This window comes from Hypanus sabinus, chromosome 12, assembly GCF_030144855.1.
Source record: "Hypanus sabinus isolate sHypSab1 chromosome 12, sHypSab1.hap1, whole genome shotgun sequence".
Taxonomy (NCBI): domain Eukaryota; kingdom Metazoa; phylum Chordata; class Chondrichthyes; order Myliobatiformes; family Dasyatidae; genus Hypanus; species Hypanus sabinus.
Window position 1 is genome coordinate 104,650,819 of NC_082717.1, and position 19,408 is coordinate 104,670,226.

A 19,408-nucleotide genomic window follows, 5' to 3' on the forward strand; every position below is an offset into this window, starting at 1 on the left:
ATCCTCATCAAAGTCTGAGGACAGTTGAAAACGATCACCCAGTTCTCCAACCAACTCACGGTCCCACAACACCTTGGTGAGCTCGAGGCTTTGGCAGTGCCTCAGTAGAAGGTTTTCCCTCACTACTGATGCCTCAGGTAACGAACAAGTCCCACATTCATAGACTTTCTTAAGTCAATTTTGTCCGCAAGTCAGAAAATACACAAATCACACGTCATGGCAGCCACACTTTTGTAATGAATGCTATCGGATTGTCACAAGATTGCAAAGAAAGAACACAGACCATTACAGTCCCCACCATTACTGACCCACCAACCTACTCCAAGATCAATCACGCCCTTCCTTCCTGCAGAGCTCTCCATTCGATTTTTTTTAAATCATCCGTGTGCCTATCTACAAGTGTCTTAAATGCCCTGATCAATCTGACTCAACCACCTCTCTTAGCAGGGCATTCCACTCACCCAACACCATGTGTAAAGAACTTATTTCTCATTTCCCTCCTACTGTACAACTTTCTCCTACTCACCTTAAAATTATCCTCTCTGGTATTAGCCATTTCTGCCCTGAGAAGAAAAAGTCTATCCACTTGATCTATGCCTCTTATGACTTTGTACACCTCTCACCCTCCTTCACTCCAATGAGGAAAGCCCCAGCTTACTCAACCTATCCTCACAAGACATTGTCTCTAGTCCAGGCAGCGTCCTGGTAAATCTCGTCTGCACATCTTTCTGAAAAGGAGACAAGCAGAACTGAGCACAATATTCCAAATGTGGTCTAACAGTGTTTAATGGGGCAGCAACTCTACCTCACGGCTACTTTGAGTAACGATGGCGAAAGAACAACTACTAAAAGTGGATGGGAGGATGAAACCGTTCCTTCCATTCACAGGAGCAAGCATGGATATGTTGGACTTTGAATTTGATATTATGGGAACCCATTTGTATGTTTGGACGTCAGTAATCTAGGTGGAACCTTTCTTTATATCCTTATTAGGCGTTATACAATATTATAATGAACTTTCCTGCAAACCACTAAGCTTTAAAGATGGGAGGGTGATGATGAGGAACTTGACAAACGTGAACTGGTGAATGGTCAGGATTCAGAATATAGTTTTGCAGAGGAAGTGCAGTGCAGGCAAACAGCAATGGCGATTGTCAGGCTAAGAGCCCATCTCATCGCACTAAGGAATCGTTCAATTTTTTTTTCACAGCAGAATGGAAGATGGCATCAAGCCAGGTGGTAGGTATTTGCCACCTTTTCTATCTGCTGTCCAGTGGAGGGGGTGGGGGGGAGAAGAAGTGAAGGGAGAACGTACTTGGAGATATGATGTGGTGGCCATTACAGAAACTTAGATGGCTCAGGGACAGGAATGGTTACTTCGATTGCCGGGTTTTAGATGTTTCAGAAAGGACAAGGAGGGAGGCAAAAGAGGTGGGGGCATGGCACTGTTGATCAGAGATAGGCTGCAGAAAAGGTGGACACCATGGAGGGATTGTCTACGGAGTTTCTGTGGGTGGAGGTTAGGAACAGGAAGGGGTCAATAACTTTACTGTGTTTTTTTTATAGGCTGCCCAATAGTAACAGGGATATCGAGGAGCAGATAGGGAAACAGATCCTGGAAAGGTGTAATAATAACAGAGTTGTCGTGATGGGAGATTTTAAGTTCCGAAATATCAATTGGCATCTCCCTAGAGCAAGGGGTTTAGATGGGGTGGAGTTTGTTAGCTGTGTCAAGGAAGGTTTCTTGACACAGTATGTAGATAAGCCTACAAGAGGAGAGGCTGTACTTGATTTGGTTTTGGGAAATGAACCTAGTCAGGTGTCAGTTCTCTCAGTGCGAGAGCATTTTGGAGATAGTGATCATAATTCTATCTCCTTTACAATAGCATTGGAGAGAGACTGGAACAGACAAGTTAGAAAAGCGTTTAATTAGAGTAAGGGGAATTATGAAGCTATCAGGCAGGAAATTGGAGGCTTAATTTGGAAGCACATGTTCTCAGGGAAAAGTACGGAAGAAATATGGCAAATATTCAGGGGGCATTTGTGTGGAGTTCTGTACAGGCAGGTTCCAATGAGACAGGGAAGTTATGGTAACGTACAGGAACTGTGATGTTCAAAGGATGTAATAGATCTAGTCAAGAAGAAAAGAAAAGCTTACAAAAGGTTCAGAGAGCTAGGTAATGTTAGATATCCAGAAGATTGTAAGGCTACTAGGAAGGAGCTTAAGAAGGAAATTAAGAGAGCCAGAAGGGGTCGTGAGAAGTCCTTGTCAGGCAGGATTAAGGAAAACCCCAAGGCATTCAACAAGTATGTGAAGAGCAAGAGGATAAGGTGTGAAAGAATAGGACCTGTCAAGTGTGACAGTGGGAAAGTGTGTATGGAACCGGAGATATATGGAGGAATTTAAGGTGGGTGGTTATATGGGAGGCAGGGTGTAAGGGTTGGCACAATATTGTGGGCCAAAGGGCCTGTACTGTGCTGTACTATTCTATGTTCCAAATAGCAGAGGTACTTAATGAAAACTTTACTTCAGTATTCACTATGTAAAAGAACCTTAGTGATTGTAGCGATGTCTTGCAGCAGACTGAAAAGCTTGAGCATGCAGATATTAAGAAAGAGGATGTGTTGGAGCTTTTACAAAGCATCAAGTTGGATAAATCGCAGGGACTAGATGAGATGTACCCCAGGCTACTGTGGGAGGAGATTGCTGAGCCTCTGGTGATGATCTTTGCATCATCAATGGGGACAAGAGAGGCTCCAGAGGATTGGAGGGTTGTGGATGTTGTTCCCTTATTCAAGAAAGGGAGTAGAGATAGCTCTGGAAATTATAGACCAGTGAATCTTACTTCAGTGGTTGGTAAGTTGATGGAGAAGATCCTGAGACGCAGGATTGATCAACATTTGGAGAGGTATAATATGATTAGGGATATTCAGCATGGCTTTGTCAAGGGCAGGTCGTGCCTTACTGATAGAATTTTTTGAGGATGTGACTAAACACATTGATGAAGGAAGAGCAGTAGATGAAGTGTATATGGATTTCAGCAAGGCATTTGATAAGGTACCCCATGCAAGACTTATTGAGAAAGTAAGGAGACATGGGATCCAAGGGGAAATTGCTTTGTGGATCCAGAACTGGCTTGCCCACAGAGGGCAAAGAGTGGTTGTAGACTGGTCATATTCTGCATGGAGGTCGGTGACCAGTGGAGTGCCTCAGGGATCTGTTCTGGGACCCTTACTCCTAGTGATTGGAGTACTGTGCTCAGTTCTGGTCGCCTCACTACAGGAAGGACGTGGAAACCATAGAAAGGGTGCAGAGGAGATTTACAAGGATGTTGCCTGGATTGGGGAGCATGCCTTATGAGAATAGGTTGAGTGAACTCGGCCTTTTCTCCTTGGAGCAACGGAGGATGAGGGGTGACCTGATAGAGGTGTACAAGATGATGAGAGGCATTGATCGTGTGGATAGTCAGAGGTTTTTCCCCAGGGTTGAAATGGTTGCCACAAGAGGACACAGGTTTAGGGTGCTGGGGAGAAGGTACAGAGGAGATGTCAGGGGTAAGTTTTTTACTCAGAAAGTGGTGAGTGTGTGGAATGGGCTACCGGCAACGGTGGTGGAGGCAGATACAATAGTATCTTTTAAGAGACTTTTGGATAGGTACATGGAGCTTAGTAAAATAGAGGGCTATAGGTAAGCCTAGTAATTTCTACAGTAGTAGGGACATGTTTGGCACAACCTTGTGGGCTGAAGGGCCTGTATTGTGCTGTAGGCTTTCTGTATTTCGAACGTCTTGATGTGGGTGGGGACTTTGATTGTGCTGACCACTTTACCAAGGCAAAGGGAAGTGTACAGAGACGATGGAGAGGAGACTGGTTTTCATGACGAGCTGAAGTCTGCAGTTTCTTGTCTTCATGGGCAGATGACATACCAAGCTGTGATATGTCTGGATAGGATGCTTCCCATGGTGCTTTGTTAAAATTTGATGAGGGTCAAAGGGGACACGTGAAATTTCTTCAGCTTCTTGAGGAAATCGAGATATTGATGTGCTTTGTTGGCCATGAAGACTATGTGGTTGGACAAGGGCAGGGTATTGATGATATTCTGTAGCTGAATGCCACAATTACACTGTTTAACGTCTCTTAATACAGAAATTCAATACAGATGGTGTCTTTACTGACAGGTATTCAGATCACTTTTCCCAAGAGATAGCCTCTTTTGGAGAAAGAAAATTAATAGAAATGTTTAATCTGGGAAGACAGCATCCTTGAGGTGTACTGGGAACTATGCCATAACTGATACTAAACCTTCAAAAAGCAGATCTTTATTTGCTTTTAAATTATGCCAGAATACAATTGAGAGATAGAGAACAAACACTAAACAGGTTAAAGGAACAATGCCCAGCTAACCTTTAAACTTCAGCCCCAGCTTTCCACATTTACATAGCACCTTTAACATAACGGAAGTCCCAAGATGCTTCAGGACCTATCTCGGACAATGGCTTGGAATAACTAGAATCTTAGAAGGAGAAGCAGTGAGGAATAGGTTGGCATGGTGGGGTGGGGGAGAACTGTCTGGTAAATCTAAGGTTTGGGCATTTGATGGCTCTGGGCCTGTATTCGCTGAAGTTTACAGGAATTTGGGGTATGGGGATCTCATTGAAAGCTATCAAATATTCAAAGGTCTTGGTAGAGTGGGTGTGGAGAGGATGTTTCCTGTAATGGGGGAGCCTAGGACCAGAAGAGACAGCCTCAGAATAGAAGGTGCCCCTTTAGAACAGGGGCGGAGGAACTTCTTTAGCCAGAGGGTGGTGAATCTGTGAAATTCATTGCCACAGATGGCTGCAGAGGCCAAGTCATTGGATCTGCGGAGGTTGATAGGTTCTTGATAGGTAAGGGCGTCAAAGGTTACAGGGAGAAGGCAAGAGAATGGAGTCGAGAGGGATACTGAATCTGCCATGATGGAACAGCAGAGCAGATTCCATGGGTCAAACAGCCTAATTTTGCTCCTATGTCTAATGGTCATAATCTGATCAACCATGGCCCCTGCTCCATCCCATCACTGCACTGTGAACACTTTCAACCCACATCTTAGAATCTATTTATATTGTAAACACATGCTGGCACATATGTTCATTTTATTCCATATACATCCTTTAACCTGTAACTTTATTAGTTTTTTTTATATACACACACATTTTATATATGCAATTCTTTATTATTTAAAACTGCTGAATGTTTTTTTTTGTTGAACGCAGTCATGGCCTGACCAAATTCCTCACACGTGTAAATGTACATGGCGAATAAAGTTGAACCGCGCTAATTGGTCTATGGAAATCCAGCTCTCAACTCGGACATTTTGAGGCAGCAATGGAGCAAACTGTTCCAAACAGAAACATGGTGGATCCCCAAGAGGAGCTGCGGAAAACAAAATTACCAACGATGGGGGAGCCCAGGCAGGCAATCCGGAAAGGCACATGGGGCTTTGTTTCCCTGGATCAATGTTGGTATGCTGGTTGTCAAAGAACATTAAAGAGAGACAAACTTTAATATATCTGTCATGGATGCATGAATCTACAAACCCCATTTCCAGAAAAGTTGAGATATCTTCCAAAATGCAATAGAAACAAAAATCTCTGATATGTTAATTCACATGAACCCTTATTTAACTGACAGAAGTACAAAGAAAAGATTTCCAATAGTTTTACTGACTAACTTAATTGTATTTTGTAAATATACACAAATTTAGAATTTGATGGCTGCAACACACTCAACAAAAGTTGGGACAGAGTTAAAATAAGATTGAAAAGTGCACAGAATATTCAGGTAACACCGGTTTGGAAGACTCCACATTAAGCAGTCTAATTGGTAGCAGGTGAGGTATCATGACTGGGTATAAAAGTAGCGTCCATCAAAGGCTCAGTCTTTACAAGCAAGGATGGGTTGTGGCTCACCCCTTTGTGCCAAAATTCATGAGAGAATTGTTAGTCAGTTCAAAAGGAACATTTCCCAATGCAGGATTGCAGAGAATTTAGGTCTTTCAACATCTACAATACATAATATTGTGAAAAGATTCAGAGAATTCAGAGACATCTCAGTGCGTAAAGGGCAAGGTCGGAAACCACTGTTGAATGCACGTGATCTTCGAGCCCTCAGGCGGCACTGCCTAAGAAACCGTCATGCTACTGTGACAATTATAGCCACCTGGGCGTGGGAGTACTTCAGAAAACCATTGTCACTTAACACAGTCCAACGCTGCATCCAGAAATGCAACTTGAAACTGTATTACGCAAGGAGGAAGCCATACATCAACTCTATGCAGAAACGCCGGCGGGTTCTCTGGGCGAGCTCATCTTAGATGGACCGAAAGACTGTGGAACCGTGTGCTGTGGTCAGATGAGTCCACATTTCAGCTAGTTTTTGGAAAAAACGGATGTCCCGTTCTCTGTGCCAAAGATGAAAACGACTATCCCTAATTGTTATCAGCGAAAGGTACAAAAGCCAGCATCTGTGATGATATGGGGGTGCATCAGTGCCTACGGCATGGGTGAGTTGCATGTACGTGAAGGTACCATTGACTCTGAGGTGTATATTAGGATTTTAGAGAGACATATGTTGCCATCAAGGTGGTGTCTCTTCCCGGGACGTCCATGCTTATTTAAGCAGGACAATGCCAGACCACATTCTGCACAGGCTACAACAGCGTGGCTTTGTAGACACAGAGTGCGTGTGCTTGACTGGCCTGCTGCCAGTCCAGATCTATCTCCTATTGAAAATGTATGGCACATCATGAAGAGAAGAATCAGACAACGGAGACCACGGACTGTTGAGCAGCTGAAGTCTTATATCAAGCAAGAATGGACAAAATTTCCAATTGCAAATCTACTACAATTAGTATCCTCAGTTCCAAAACAATTAAAAACTGTTATTAAAAGGAAAGGTGATGTAACACAATGGTAAACATGCCTCTGTCCCAACTTTTGTTGAGTGTGTTGCAGCCATCAAATTCTAAATTTGCGTACATTTACAAATTACAATTAAGTTGGTCAGTAAAACTATTGAAAATCTTTTCTTTGTACTTTTGTCAGTTAAATAAAGGTTCATGTGAATTAACATATCACAGATTCTTGTTTTTATTGCATTTTGGAAAATATCCCAACTTTTCTGGAAATGGGGTTTGAACATTGACCCAGGACCTGGCTTTGCTGGGAAACTGGGCATATCCAGTACTTCCACGTGTGCACATTCCATCCGTTACTGCCTGTGATAATCATCTCTTCTTGAGTGCTTGCTGTATCTTCTACCAGGCCACTAGTGAGCTTTGTGTCTTCACTGGCCACAGGAGTAGCACCAGAGGACTGGAGGACGGCAGATGTTATTTCTTTGTTGCGCTCATGGTCTTCTGCTTCCTGTCAGCTTGAACCAGTCCGGCCATTCTCCTCTGACCTCCCTCATTAACCAGGCGTTTCCACCCACAGAACCAGTCCGGCCATTCTCCTCTGACCTCCCTCATTAACCAGGCGTTTCCACCCACAGAACCAGTCCGGCCATTCTCCTCTGACCTCCCTCATTAACCAGGCGTTTTCACCCACAGAACCAGTCTGGCCATTCTCCTCTGATCTCTCTCCTTAACCAGGCGTCTTCACCCACAGAACCAGTCCGGCCATTCTCCTCTGACCTCCCTCATTAACCAGGCATTTCCACCCACAGAACCAGTCTGGCCATTCTCCTCAGACCTCCCTCATTAACCAGGCGTTTTCACCCACAGAACCAGTCCGGCCGTTCTCCTCTGACCTCCCTCATTAACCAGGCATTTCCACCCACAGAACCAGTCTGGCCATTCTCCTCAGACCTCCCTCATTAACCAGGCATTTCCACCCACAGAACCAGTCTGGCCATTCTCCTCAGACCTCCCTCATTAACCAGGCATTTCCACCCACAGAACCAGTCCGGCCATTCTCCTCTGACCTCTCTCCTTAACCAGGCGTTTTCACCCACAGAACCAGTCTGGCCATTCTCCTCTGATCTCCCTCATTAACCAGGCGTTTTCACCCACAGAACCAGTCTGGCCATTCTCCTCTGATCTCCCTCATTAACCAGGCGTTTTCACCCACAGAACCAGTCTGGCCATTCTCCTCTGACCTCCCTCATTAACCAGGCGTTTTCACCCACAGAACCAGTCCGGCCATTCTCCTCTGATCTCTCTCCTTAACCAGGCGTTTTCACCCACAGAACCAGTCTGGCCATTCTCCTCTGACCTCTCTCCTTAACCAGGCGTCTTCACCCACAGAACCAGTCCGGCCATTCTCCTCTGACCTCCCTCATTAACCAGGCATTTTCACCCACAGAACCAGTCTGGCCATTCTCCTCTGACCTCCCTCATTAACCAGGCATTTCCACCCACAGAACCAGTCTGGCCATTCTCCTCTGACCTCGCTCATTAACCAGGCGTTTTCACCCATAGAACCAGTCTGGCCATTCTCCTCTGACCTCGCTCATTAACCAGGCGTTTTCACCCACAGAACCAGTCTGGCCATTCTCCTCTGACCTCTCACATTAACGAGGCGTTTTCACCCACAGAACCAGTCTGGCCATTCTCCTCTGACCTCTCTCATTAACCAGGCGTTTCCACCCACAGAACCAGTCTGGCCATTCTCCTCTGACCTCCCTCATTAACCAGGTGTTTTCACCCACATAACCAGTCTGGCCATTCTCCTCTGACCTCTCTCATTAACCAGGCGTCTTCACCCACAGAACCAGTCTGGCCATTCTCCTCTGACCTCCCTCATTAACCAGGTGTTTTCACCCACAGAACCAGTCTGGCCATTCTCCTCTGACCTCCCTCATTAACCAAGCGTTTTCACCCACAGAACCAGTCTGGCCATTCTCCTCTGACCTCCCTCATTAACCAGGCGTTTTCACCCACAGAACCAGTCTGGCCATTCTCCTCTGACCTCCCTCATTAACGAGGCGTTTTCACCCACAGAACCAGTCTGGCCATTCTCCTCTGACCTCCCTCATTAACGAGGCGTTTTCACCCACAGAACCAGTCTGGCCATTCTCCTCTGACCTCCCTCATTAACGAGGCGTTTTCACCCACAGAACCAGTCTGGCCATTCTCCTCTGACCTCTCTCATTAACCAGGCGTTTTCACCCACAGAACCAGTCTGGCCATTCTCCTCTGACCTCTCTCATTAACCAGGCGTTTCCACCCACAGAACCAGTCTGGCCATTCTCCTCTGACCTCCCTCATTAACCAGGCGTTTTCACCCACAGAACCAGTCTGGCCATTCTCCTCTGACCTCTCTCATTAACCAGGCGTTTCCACCCACAGAACCAGTCTGGCCATTCTCCTCTGACCTCCCTCATTAACCAGGCGTTTTCACCCACAGAACCAGTCTGGCCATTCTCCTCTGACCTCCCTCATTAACCAGTTGTTTTCACCCACAGAACCAGTCTGGCCATTCTCCTCTGAGCTCCCTCATTAACCAGGCGTTTTCACCCACAGAACCAGTCTGGCCATTCTCCTCTGACCTCCCTCATTAACCAGTTGTTTTCACCCACAGAACCAGTCTGGCCATTCTCCTCTGACCTCTCTCATTAACCAGGCGTTTCCACCCACAGAACCAGTCTGGCCATTCTCCTCTGACCTCTCTCATTAACCAGGCGTTTTCACCCACAGAACCAGTCTGGCCATTCTCCTCTGACCTCTCTCATTAACCAGGCGTTTTCACCCACAGAACCAGTCTGGCCATTCTCCTCTGACCTCCCTCATTAACCAGGCGTTTTCACCCACAGAACCAGTCTGGCCATTCTCCTCTGACCTCCCTCATTAACGAGGCGTTTTCACCCACAGAACCAGTCTGGCCATTCTCCTCTGACCTCCCTCATTAACCAGGCGTTTCCACCCACAGAACCAGTCTGGCCATTCTCCTCTGATCTCTCTCCTTAACCAGGCGTCTTCACCCACAGAACCAGTCTGGCCATTCTCCTCTGACCTCTCTCATTAACCAGGCGTTTCCACCCACAGAACCAGTCTGGCCATTCTCCTCTGACCTCCCTCATTAACCAGGCGTTTCCACCCACAGAACCAGTCTGGCCATTCTCCTCTGATCTCTCTCCTTAACCAGGCGTCTTCACCCACAGAACTGCCGCTCTCTGAATGTTTTTTTTGTTCATTGTATCACTCTCTGCAAACTTTAGAGACTGTTGTGCATGAACATCCCAGCAGATCAGTAGTTCTGAGATACTCAAACCACCCCATCTGGCACCAACAATCACTCCACGGTCCAAGTCACTTGGATCACATTTCTTCCCCATTCTGATGTTTGGTCTGAACAACAACTGAACCTCCTGACCATGTCTGCATGCTTTCATGTACTGAATTGCTGCCACATGATTTAGCTAATTAGATATTTGCACTAACAAGGTGTACGAGTGTACCTAGTAACGAGGCGACTGAGTGTACACTGGCTTGTTTACCGGTATCAAGCAACACCACCAGGATCTCTGATTAGCTTGACTCTACAAACTCACAGCCGTTCCTCAATCAAACTTCATTTAGTTGTGCACAAAGAGGACAGCATGCCCCCGTCATCAAGCCGTTCCAAAGTCTGAACGGAGTCGTGGCATCTTGATACAGAATTGACTAGTGGGTACAGATATTGACCATTTGGTAAACTGAGTCTTCTCAAATTTCTCATTTACATGCTCAATCACTATTCATAATACAGGTGTTAACAGCCAGTAGAAACTATCAGCTAACATCTGACAATTCACTGAAGTGATTGTAACTGAAATCCCCTAGTTGGTGAGTGCCTTGTGATTGCCTTCTTACCCCGTCTCAGGAGGTGAAATGGCTCTGGTCCCCCGCAGTGCAAAAGGGAAGCTGCACAGTCCAAGGAACTCTCTTCAGCTTCCTCGCTGGCCAGGGTTGACTGCACACCATCTGCAAACTGTCCTTGCCGGGACATTATCTTAACCCTTAACCTTCTGCAACTTCCACACCACACCAGACCTTAATTATTTAACTTCAGCACGAGTACCTTTTTAAACACTTACAAGCAGCACCAGTAGAAACGGCGACTGTGTTCTGTGACTGCAGTCAAGCTTTAACCTCATACAATGAATCTGAAGCAAAACAAATGAGTTCTGATTTCCTTGGATTTAAGATTTGTTCTTCTCTGAGAAAGTGCAACACAGCAAACTGCACTCAAGGACACGCAGCAGCTTAATGCCCATCCACGGAAGAGGGTATAACTCATGGCAAATGCTTTCCACTGTTCTCTGAACATCGCAAGTTCTAAAATCTTTAAAGGCCTTTAAAAGGGACTTCTTATTCTGAAGTGAAACTGCAAACTCAGTGAAGACAGAACCCCCGTCATTAACAAGATCTTTTTAAATGTATTATTCTCTTTGTTATTTTCAAGAACTTAAACAATTTTAAAATCCTTGGATTAAAAAAAAAACTCAGTATGGTCAAATCAACTATAACATAACCAGATCAAATTATCAATAAATATCAATTCGAACATCAGTGGGTCTTGTAATACAGGTTTAGTGCCTCCAGTCCAGAACCATTGAGACCTGACTGATGCTGGACCACAGACACTGCCCTCTATCATCTTCAGAATACATGTTCTTTTTACGTACAGACACTGTCCAAGTCATGTAAGGGTTTCCAAAAGTGACCTTAACACAGGGTTTCTCCAAACTGGAGACACTGTCAGCTGAGATTGCAAACGTCGCACTGATAGAACAATGAGCTACAAATTAGATTAGCTTTACTTTGTCACGTGTACATCCAAATGCCAAACCACACAGTGAAATGCGTCGTTTGCATCAACCACCGACACAGTCTGAGGATGAGCCGGGGGCAGACTGCAACAGTCATCACACTTAAATTGCTTGCCCACAATTCAGTCACCGTAATCTGTACGATTTTGGAATGTGGGAGGAAAGCAGAATATCATGAGGAGACCCATAGGGAGAATATACAAACTCCTTACAGACAGCAGTGGGAATTGAACTGATTTACAGCTGGTGCTACCGTTATAGTCCCAAATTAGTACAGATCTTAGTTCATTTTAGAACATAGTCAGTATTAGTTAATTAGTATAGAACTGCACTGCAGATTCAAAACTCACTCCACTTCATTTGCCATCATTGAGATGTTCCCATAACCTACCAATCAGGGACTCCAAATCATGTTCTCAATATTGCATATTTATTTATTATTACTTTTTGTATTTACACAGTTTGTTGTCATTTGCGCAATGGTAGAACACACAAGTTGGGGTGGTCTTTCATTGACTCTGTTATGGATTTATTGAGTATGTCCACAGGAAGATGAATCTCAGAGTTGTATATGGAGACATACTTTATTATTAGGCATCTGTTAGTCTCATGAGACCATGGATTTGCACCTTGGAAGTTCCCAGGGCACGGACCTGGGCAGGGTTGTATGGGAGACCGGCATTTGCCCAAGCTGCAGGCCTTCCCCTCTCCACGCCACCGATGTTGTCCAAGGGAAGGGCTCTAGGACCCAAGCAGCTTGGCACCGGTGTCATCGCAGAGCAATGGGTTGTTAAGTGCCTTGCTCAAGGATACAATGCGCTGCCTCAGCTGAGGCTCGAACCAGTGACCTTTAGATCACTAGACCGATGCCTTATCCACTAGGCCACGCGCCAACACAACATGGAGACATACATGTAGTTTGATAATAAATTTGCTTTGAACTTGGAAAACAGGTTGGACGTTGGGAGATGTCAGGATGGAGCATATCAACCCGCAGTTGAATATGGAGGATCAGACAGCTTAGCAAGTTACTTCAGATGCAGAACTAGAGATGGACTGAAGTGTGTGATGCATTATTCATTATACATCAATTGTGTTCAATTCTGGTCACCTCATTATAGGAAGGATGTGGAAGCTATGGAGAGGGTGCAGAGGAGATTTACCAGGATGTTGCCTGGTTTGGAGAACAAGTCATCTGAAGCAAGGTTAGCAGAGCTGGGACTTTTCTCTTTGAAGTTAGAAGACTGAGAGGGGACTTGATAGAGGTCTACAAGATTATGAGAGGCATAGATAGGGTGGATAGTCAGTACCTGTTTCCCAGGGCATCAATAGCAAACACCAGAGGGCATATGTACAAAATTAAGGGAGGGAAGTTTAGGGGAGACATCAGGGGTAAGTTGCTTTGTTTTTGGGTTTTTTTTTTACACACAGAGAGTTGTGAGTGCCTGGAATGACTTGCCAGGGATGGTGTTGGAGGCTAAAACATTAGGGGTATTTAAGAGCCTCTTGGACAGGCACATGGATGAAAGAAAAATACAGGGTTATGGGGTAGTGTGGGTTTAGTACTCTTTTTTTAAGGATTATATGGGTCAGCACAACATGGAGGACTGAAGGGCCTGCACTGTGCTGTAGTGTTCTATGGTTCTATTATAACAGTTCCAAGGAAAGTAAAGCCATTTTCCACAACTTCACAGTTACCACAGATATTATGCAGAGCAGAGTTTACTTACTTAATAACCGTGCCTTTGGTGCCTCCAGCGGTGGTCAGCATTACTCGAGTGGTCAAGCTAACACGCAAATCATCACCATCCAGTCCCAGCAGTTCAGCACAGTAGTCCAGCGACTGGCCCGACTTGTTCTTCAGGACACACCCACCTGTACATTGAGAACGCAGGCTGCTGAGTACCTAACCTCAAATTATCCTTTGATGCCAAATCTTGTATCACAGATAGAACTATTTTACTCAAGATCTGCAACAAAATGCATCGTATGATGACAAAACCCATCAGTGGGAAGCCAGACTGCAATTATGTAATTGTCAGAGAGAACAGCAAAAATAGCCAATGAACACTCTTTGAATTTTCAATGTAGAGCTTGTCAGAGTCAAGACTGGTTTAGTGCAGGGTCAGAATGACAAATTACTTTGAGAATACTGTGGACTGTTTGAGGGACAGAACTGTTTGAAGTAGCACTACGAATGTTCTTGAGTATCCTGTTCAAAGCCAATGAATTAATTTTCAAGCTTGTCAGATACTTCTGTTCGTAGCTAGAATATATAAGATTCCCAGCTAGTACAAACTCAGCACGTAAACAGATTAACAGCATCATCTAAAACACAAACATCACCATTTTATTTGAGGAATTATGCCAGATTCTGCTCTGGAAGTCTTTGGAGTGAGGCTTCAGTTCACAAGTCAAGTCACTTTTATTGTCATTTCGACCATAACTGTTGGTACAGTACACAGTAAAAATGAGAATGTTTCTCAGGACCATGGTGTTACATGACACAGTACAAAAACTAGACTGAACTACGTTAAAAAAAACAACACAGAGAAAGCTAGACTACAGACCTACACTGGACTGCATAAAGTGCACAAAAACAGTGTAGGCATTACAATAAATAATAAACGGTCAATAGGGCAAGGTGTCAGTCCAGGCGCTGGGTATTGAGGAGTCTGATAGCTTGGGGGCAGAAACTGCTACATTGTCTGGTCATGAAAGCCCGAATGCTTTGGTGCCTTTTCCCAGACGGCAAGAGGGAGAAGAGATTGTTTGAGGGGTGTATGGGGTCCTTCATAATGCTGTTTCCTTTGCGGATGCAGCGTGTATTGTAAATGTCCGTGATGGCAGGAAGAGAGACCCTGATGATCTTCTCAGCTGACCTCACTATCTGCTGCAGGGTCTTGCGATCCGAGATGGTGCAATTTCCGAACCAGGCAGTGATGCAGCTGCTCAGGATGCTCTCAATACAACCCCTGTAGAATGTGATGAGGATGAGGGGTGGGAGATGGACTTTCCTCAGCCTTCACAGAAAGTAGAGATGCTGCTGGGCTTTCTTTGCTATGGACCTGGTGTTGAGGGACCAGGTGAGATTCTCCGTCAGGTGAACACCAAGAAATTTGGTGCTCTTTACGATCTCTACCGAGGAGCCGTCAATGTTCAGCGGGGAGTGGTCGCTCCGTGCCCTCCTGAAGTCAACAACCATCTCTTTTGTTTCGTTCACATTAAGAGACAGGTTGTTGGATCTGCACCAGTCCGTTAGCCGCTGCACCTCCTCTCTGTAAGCTGACTCATCGTTCTTGCTGATGAGACCCACCACGGTTGTGTCATTCGGAGAACTTGATGATATGGTTCGAGCTGTGTATTTCAGCACAGTCATGGGTCAACAGAGTGAACAGCAGTGGACTAAGTACACAGCCCTGGGGAGCCCCTGTGCTCAGTGTGATGGTGTTGGAGATGCTGCTCCCGATCTGGACTGACTGAGGTCTCCCAGTCAGGAAGTCTAGGATCCAGTTGCAGAGGGAGGTGTTCAGGCCCAGTAGGCTCAGCTTTCCAGTCAGTTTCTGAGGGATGATTGTGTTGAATGCTGAACTGAAGTCTATGAACAGCATCCGAACGTATGTGTCTTTTTTGTCCAGGTGGGTTAGGGCCAGGTGGAGGGTGGTGGCAATGGCGTCATCTGTTGAGCGGTTGGGACGGTACGCAAACTGAGGGGGGCAGCAGGGTCTTGATATGCCTCATGACGAGCCTCTCGAAGCACTTCATGATGATGGATGTAAGTGCAACGGGACGGTAGTCAATCTGCCATCTCTCCTGTCATTTAGTCAAAGTAATTGCACATACTATGAAATAAATCGTGGTGAATCAATTATGCTGGCTGCTGTTCTACAAGATAAAAGGACATAATAATAGTTGCTCATTCTTAATAAGTGTTGTCATAAGTTTGAACTGCCAGGTATCAGTCACAATCAATGCTCCTCAGCTATCATTTCACAGTAAAATTGTTTTCCAAATTATTAAATAAAAATAGGCTCTAGATCATCAAAGCCAATAATTTTAGTTGTAAAGCTATAGGTGCATGGAAGTGGGCCCTTTCATTCCAAATTGTCAAAGCTGAGACTGAGCCTTAAGGATTGGCTCCAGTGAACCAAAGGAAATAATTTCACTAGCCCACCACTAAAATGTTCCCAGAACCATGGGCTCACTCTCCAGGATTCTTCATCTCATGCTCTCCATATCACTGCTTATTATTTTAATTATTATTCCTTTCTTTACACACACATTCACTTGCAGTGGGAGGATTGAAATGCATCCCTGGACAACTGCTAGAGCCCAATGGTGTGCTCCTTCCGTTGCTTTCTTTATCAAGGATCTAGTTGCTTCCACCCTCGAGGAAGGGATCTCAAAGGCCCATGATACTCCTCCTGTGTAACCCCTCATTTTAAAACAGTGACCCCTTTTACTAGATTCTCCCACAACAGGGAAAATATTCTCCACAGTCACCCTGACAAGAGGGTTTAAGATTCCTCCATTGCTTTAATTGCTTTCCAGCAATCAGCCAAGCCCCAAAGGTCCTTCTATTTAAATAGTGTTTATTCAACTCTGGCAACCGGTTAACAACAGCAGTGAGCTGGCGCTGTACTCCGGACGCCAAGAGCACGGCCAATTCCACCCTGAGGAGATGAAGTGCTTCTGTACCTGAAGTGTTTCCAGCTTCTTCAAAATCAACATTTCCAAGGTGGAGAACGCCTGCAACCACACGGAACAGGTCAAGCTTCTCGGCGTCCCCCAGGCCGATTTTCTTCATGGCGACACACATGCGGTTAAAGTCACCGTGGTCGTCCAGTAATGGGTCCTTCATGGAGCCTTCTTTCAGGCACTGAGTGGAAATAGTGAAAGTAACTCAAAGAGTGAGCTGATGTCCCACTACGCCAGTCATGCCAGGGGAAAAAACTAACATGCACAGTCAAACGTAAAGGCATTGATACACACATGCAAAACTAGCACATCAACTTGACATGCACAAACCACCAATGAAAAGAAATGAATGTCTAAAATGGCTGCTTCTCAGAAGCTGGATTCACTCCATATTAGAGCTGGCAGCATTGCTCACCCTTCAACCTTACATATCTCGTACCACAAGCAATTTGATGTCCTAATCACCATTAATTCCATTTACTCTACTTTGACCGACCGCACCAGAGGACAGGTCAGTTATATCTGAGAGAGCAATTTGATTATACAGATGTACTGTGGAGCCAGGGATAGAGAACCCGCTCTTTGACCTTCCTGCAAGTCCTGAAAACAGTCCTCACTCTTCAGCCATGATTGGATCTGTAAGAGGCCACGAGTAATTCACACCTCACAACAGGGACACCTGCATTAACTGGAAGTAGGTTAACATCTGCCCTGATGGGACATCCCAAAATGTATTACATCTGGCAAAAAGCCCCAGGGCAAAAGGTCACAAATATAAACTGAGCTCTAAGAGTTTGAAATACACATTTTATTATAGTACCATATGGCTCAGCATCACTCTTCACACTAGAAGATGTTTTATATACATTGGTCAAGGTCAATAAATGATCCTTTATCTCCCTTGGCTAGCACTGACACCACCAATAACTCACCCCCTCGGCTGCCCTCCACGTCATCTGGCTTCCTGGAGGACTACATGCGTGCCAACAAATTCCTCTCTCCTGCTTGCACCTTCGTGAGAGGGTTTCCTCTTCTCGTACGAACAGAAAGTAAGGGTTTCATGACTCTTGGTGGCTCCTCACCAACCACCCCCCCCCCCGCCCCACCCCACTGACTTCAAACCACCGAGCCAGAAGTAAATCACGGTTCGGGCTAAGTTTACTTGGCTCAGTTTCAATACCTTCAAAATTCAAAATCTTAAACTTTCTTTCCCACCAGCCAAAGAACAATGTTTTTCATGCATTTCACTTTTCCGATTGTAAAAACTCCAGAGGACAGGTCAGTTATATCTGAGAGAGCGATTTGATTATACAGCTGTACAGTGGAGCCAGGGATAGAGAACCCGCTCTTTGACCTTCCTGCAAGTCTTGAAAACAGTCCTTACTCTTCAGCCATGATTGGATCTGTAAAAGGCTACAAGTAAACTCCAAAACTAAAAGTTTTCTGGCACTACAGTGCATAAACAGGCCCTTCAGCCCATCTAGTCCATGCCAAACTATCAGCCTAGTGCCATGGACCTGTACCTTTACCATTCCCCTCCATACCACCCTGCCATCCGTGTACCAATCCAAACCTCTCGTAATGTTGAAATTGAACCCGCATCCAATTCCGCTGGCAACTTGTTCCATATTCTCACTACTCTGAGTGTAGCTCCTTCTCGCGTTCCCCTTCAGCATTTCACTTTTCACCTTTAACCCATGACCTCCAGTTCTGGACTCACCCCGTCTCAGTGTAAAAAGCCTGCTGGCATTTATATCCCTCATCATTTTGTAATATTTTAACAAATCTCCCCTCATGCTCCAACGCTCTAGGAAATAAAAGTCCTAACCTATTCAACATTTCCCTGTGACTCAGGTCCTCAAGTCCAGGCATTTTCTCTGCACTCTGTCAATTTTATTGACATCTTTCCTGTAGAGAAGGCCTGCAGCTTGGGCAACTGCTGATCTCCCATACAACCCTGCCCAGGCCTGCGCCCTGGAAACTCCAGGCGCAGATGCTTGGTCTCTCGAGACCGACGGATACCACCATTCACCATTCCTGTAGGTAGATGACCAAAAATGCACACAATGCTCTAAATTAGGACTCAATGTCTAATAGAGCTTCAACGTAACATCTTTATACTTTGATTTAAGGAGGCCAATGTGCCAAAAGCTCTCTTTACAACCCTACCTACTTGTTCTAGATTAAATAACACACATTGATCACAGTGCACTTGTCTTCCTCTCAGGCACCTGTTTGAGACCAGAAGCAACATCAGCTGTCATTGAATTTGAGGGACGTTTGCAAGAGAGTAGTCCCAGCAGCAACATACTGAAAACACACACACATTTTCTAAATCCCCCAACATTTACCCTGACACACAATATACAGTCAATCTATTCCTTCACATTGCAATCAGTAAAACAGAAGTACATAATTACCAAACAGATTATTCCTTGACAAGACTTTATTCTGCTGGGCATAGCAATCGAAACAGTGGAACAAGACTGTTTACAGTCTCGCATCACAGCGATGGGACCACAGGTACCTTACACATTAAGTAATGTAGTCAGGATGGAAGCACCTTTAATGAAGGGGCTTGTCTTGCCCATTCTGGGGCAGCTCACTCACCTTTGGTCCCTACCGGATGGACCCTCAGCTCCCCCCTGTGGCTCCAAGGAGCTGCTTGCACACAGCTGCAGCCACATCCCCGGTACATCGCTTTGACATGCGGGCTAAACCAGATGGGGGTAGCCGGCAGCCTGATGCCACAGCGAGACAGGGACACGCCTGTCCCAGCCTGCGAGGCCGGCTCTGGCGGACTGGGCGGATGAGATCTACAGTGAGATCCAGCAGCCAGGAAGGCGGCTCTGCGGAGAGCGAAGGGCACGACGAGGCACAGAAGACGTCATGGTCATCCACGGCAAGCAGGGAAGATGCT

At 45.5% G+C, this 19,408-nt stretch overlaps 1 protein-coding gene across 4 annotated transcripts in view; it reads right to left on the minus strand.

The window, feature by feature from the left end:
* The window catches only part of LOC132403216 (unconventional myosin-VI), a 253,857-nt gene that overhangs the window by 79,627 nt on the left and 154,822 nt on the right, over nt 1–19,408 (minus strand). For all 4 annotated transcript variants that reach the window (XM_059986609.1, XM_059986608.1, XM_059986611.1 and 1 more), the window contains 2 exons: nt 16,489–16,669; nt 13,521–13,665 (listed from right to left, as the gene is read on the minus strand). In XM_059986609.1, the coding sequence (XP_059842592.1) occupies nt 13,521–13,665; nt 16,489–16,669 (326 nt within the window). The remainder of the gene's footprint in view (nt 1–13,520; nt 13,666–16,488; nt 16,670–19,408) is intronic.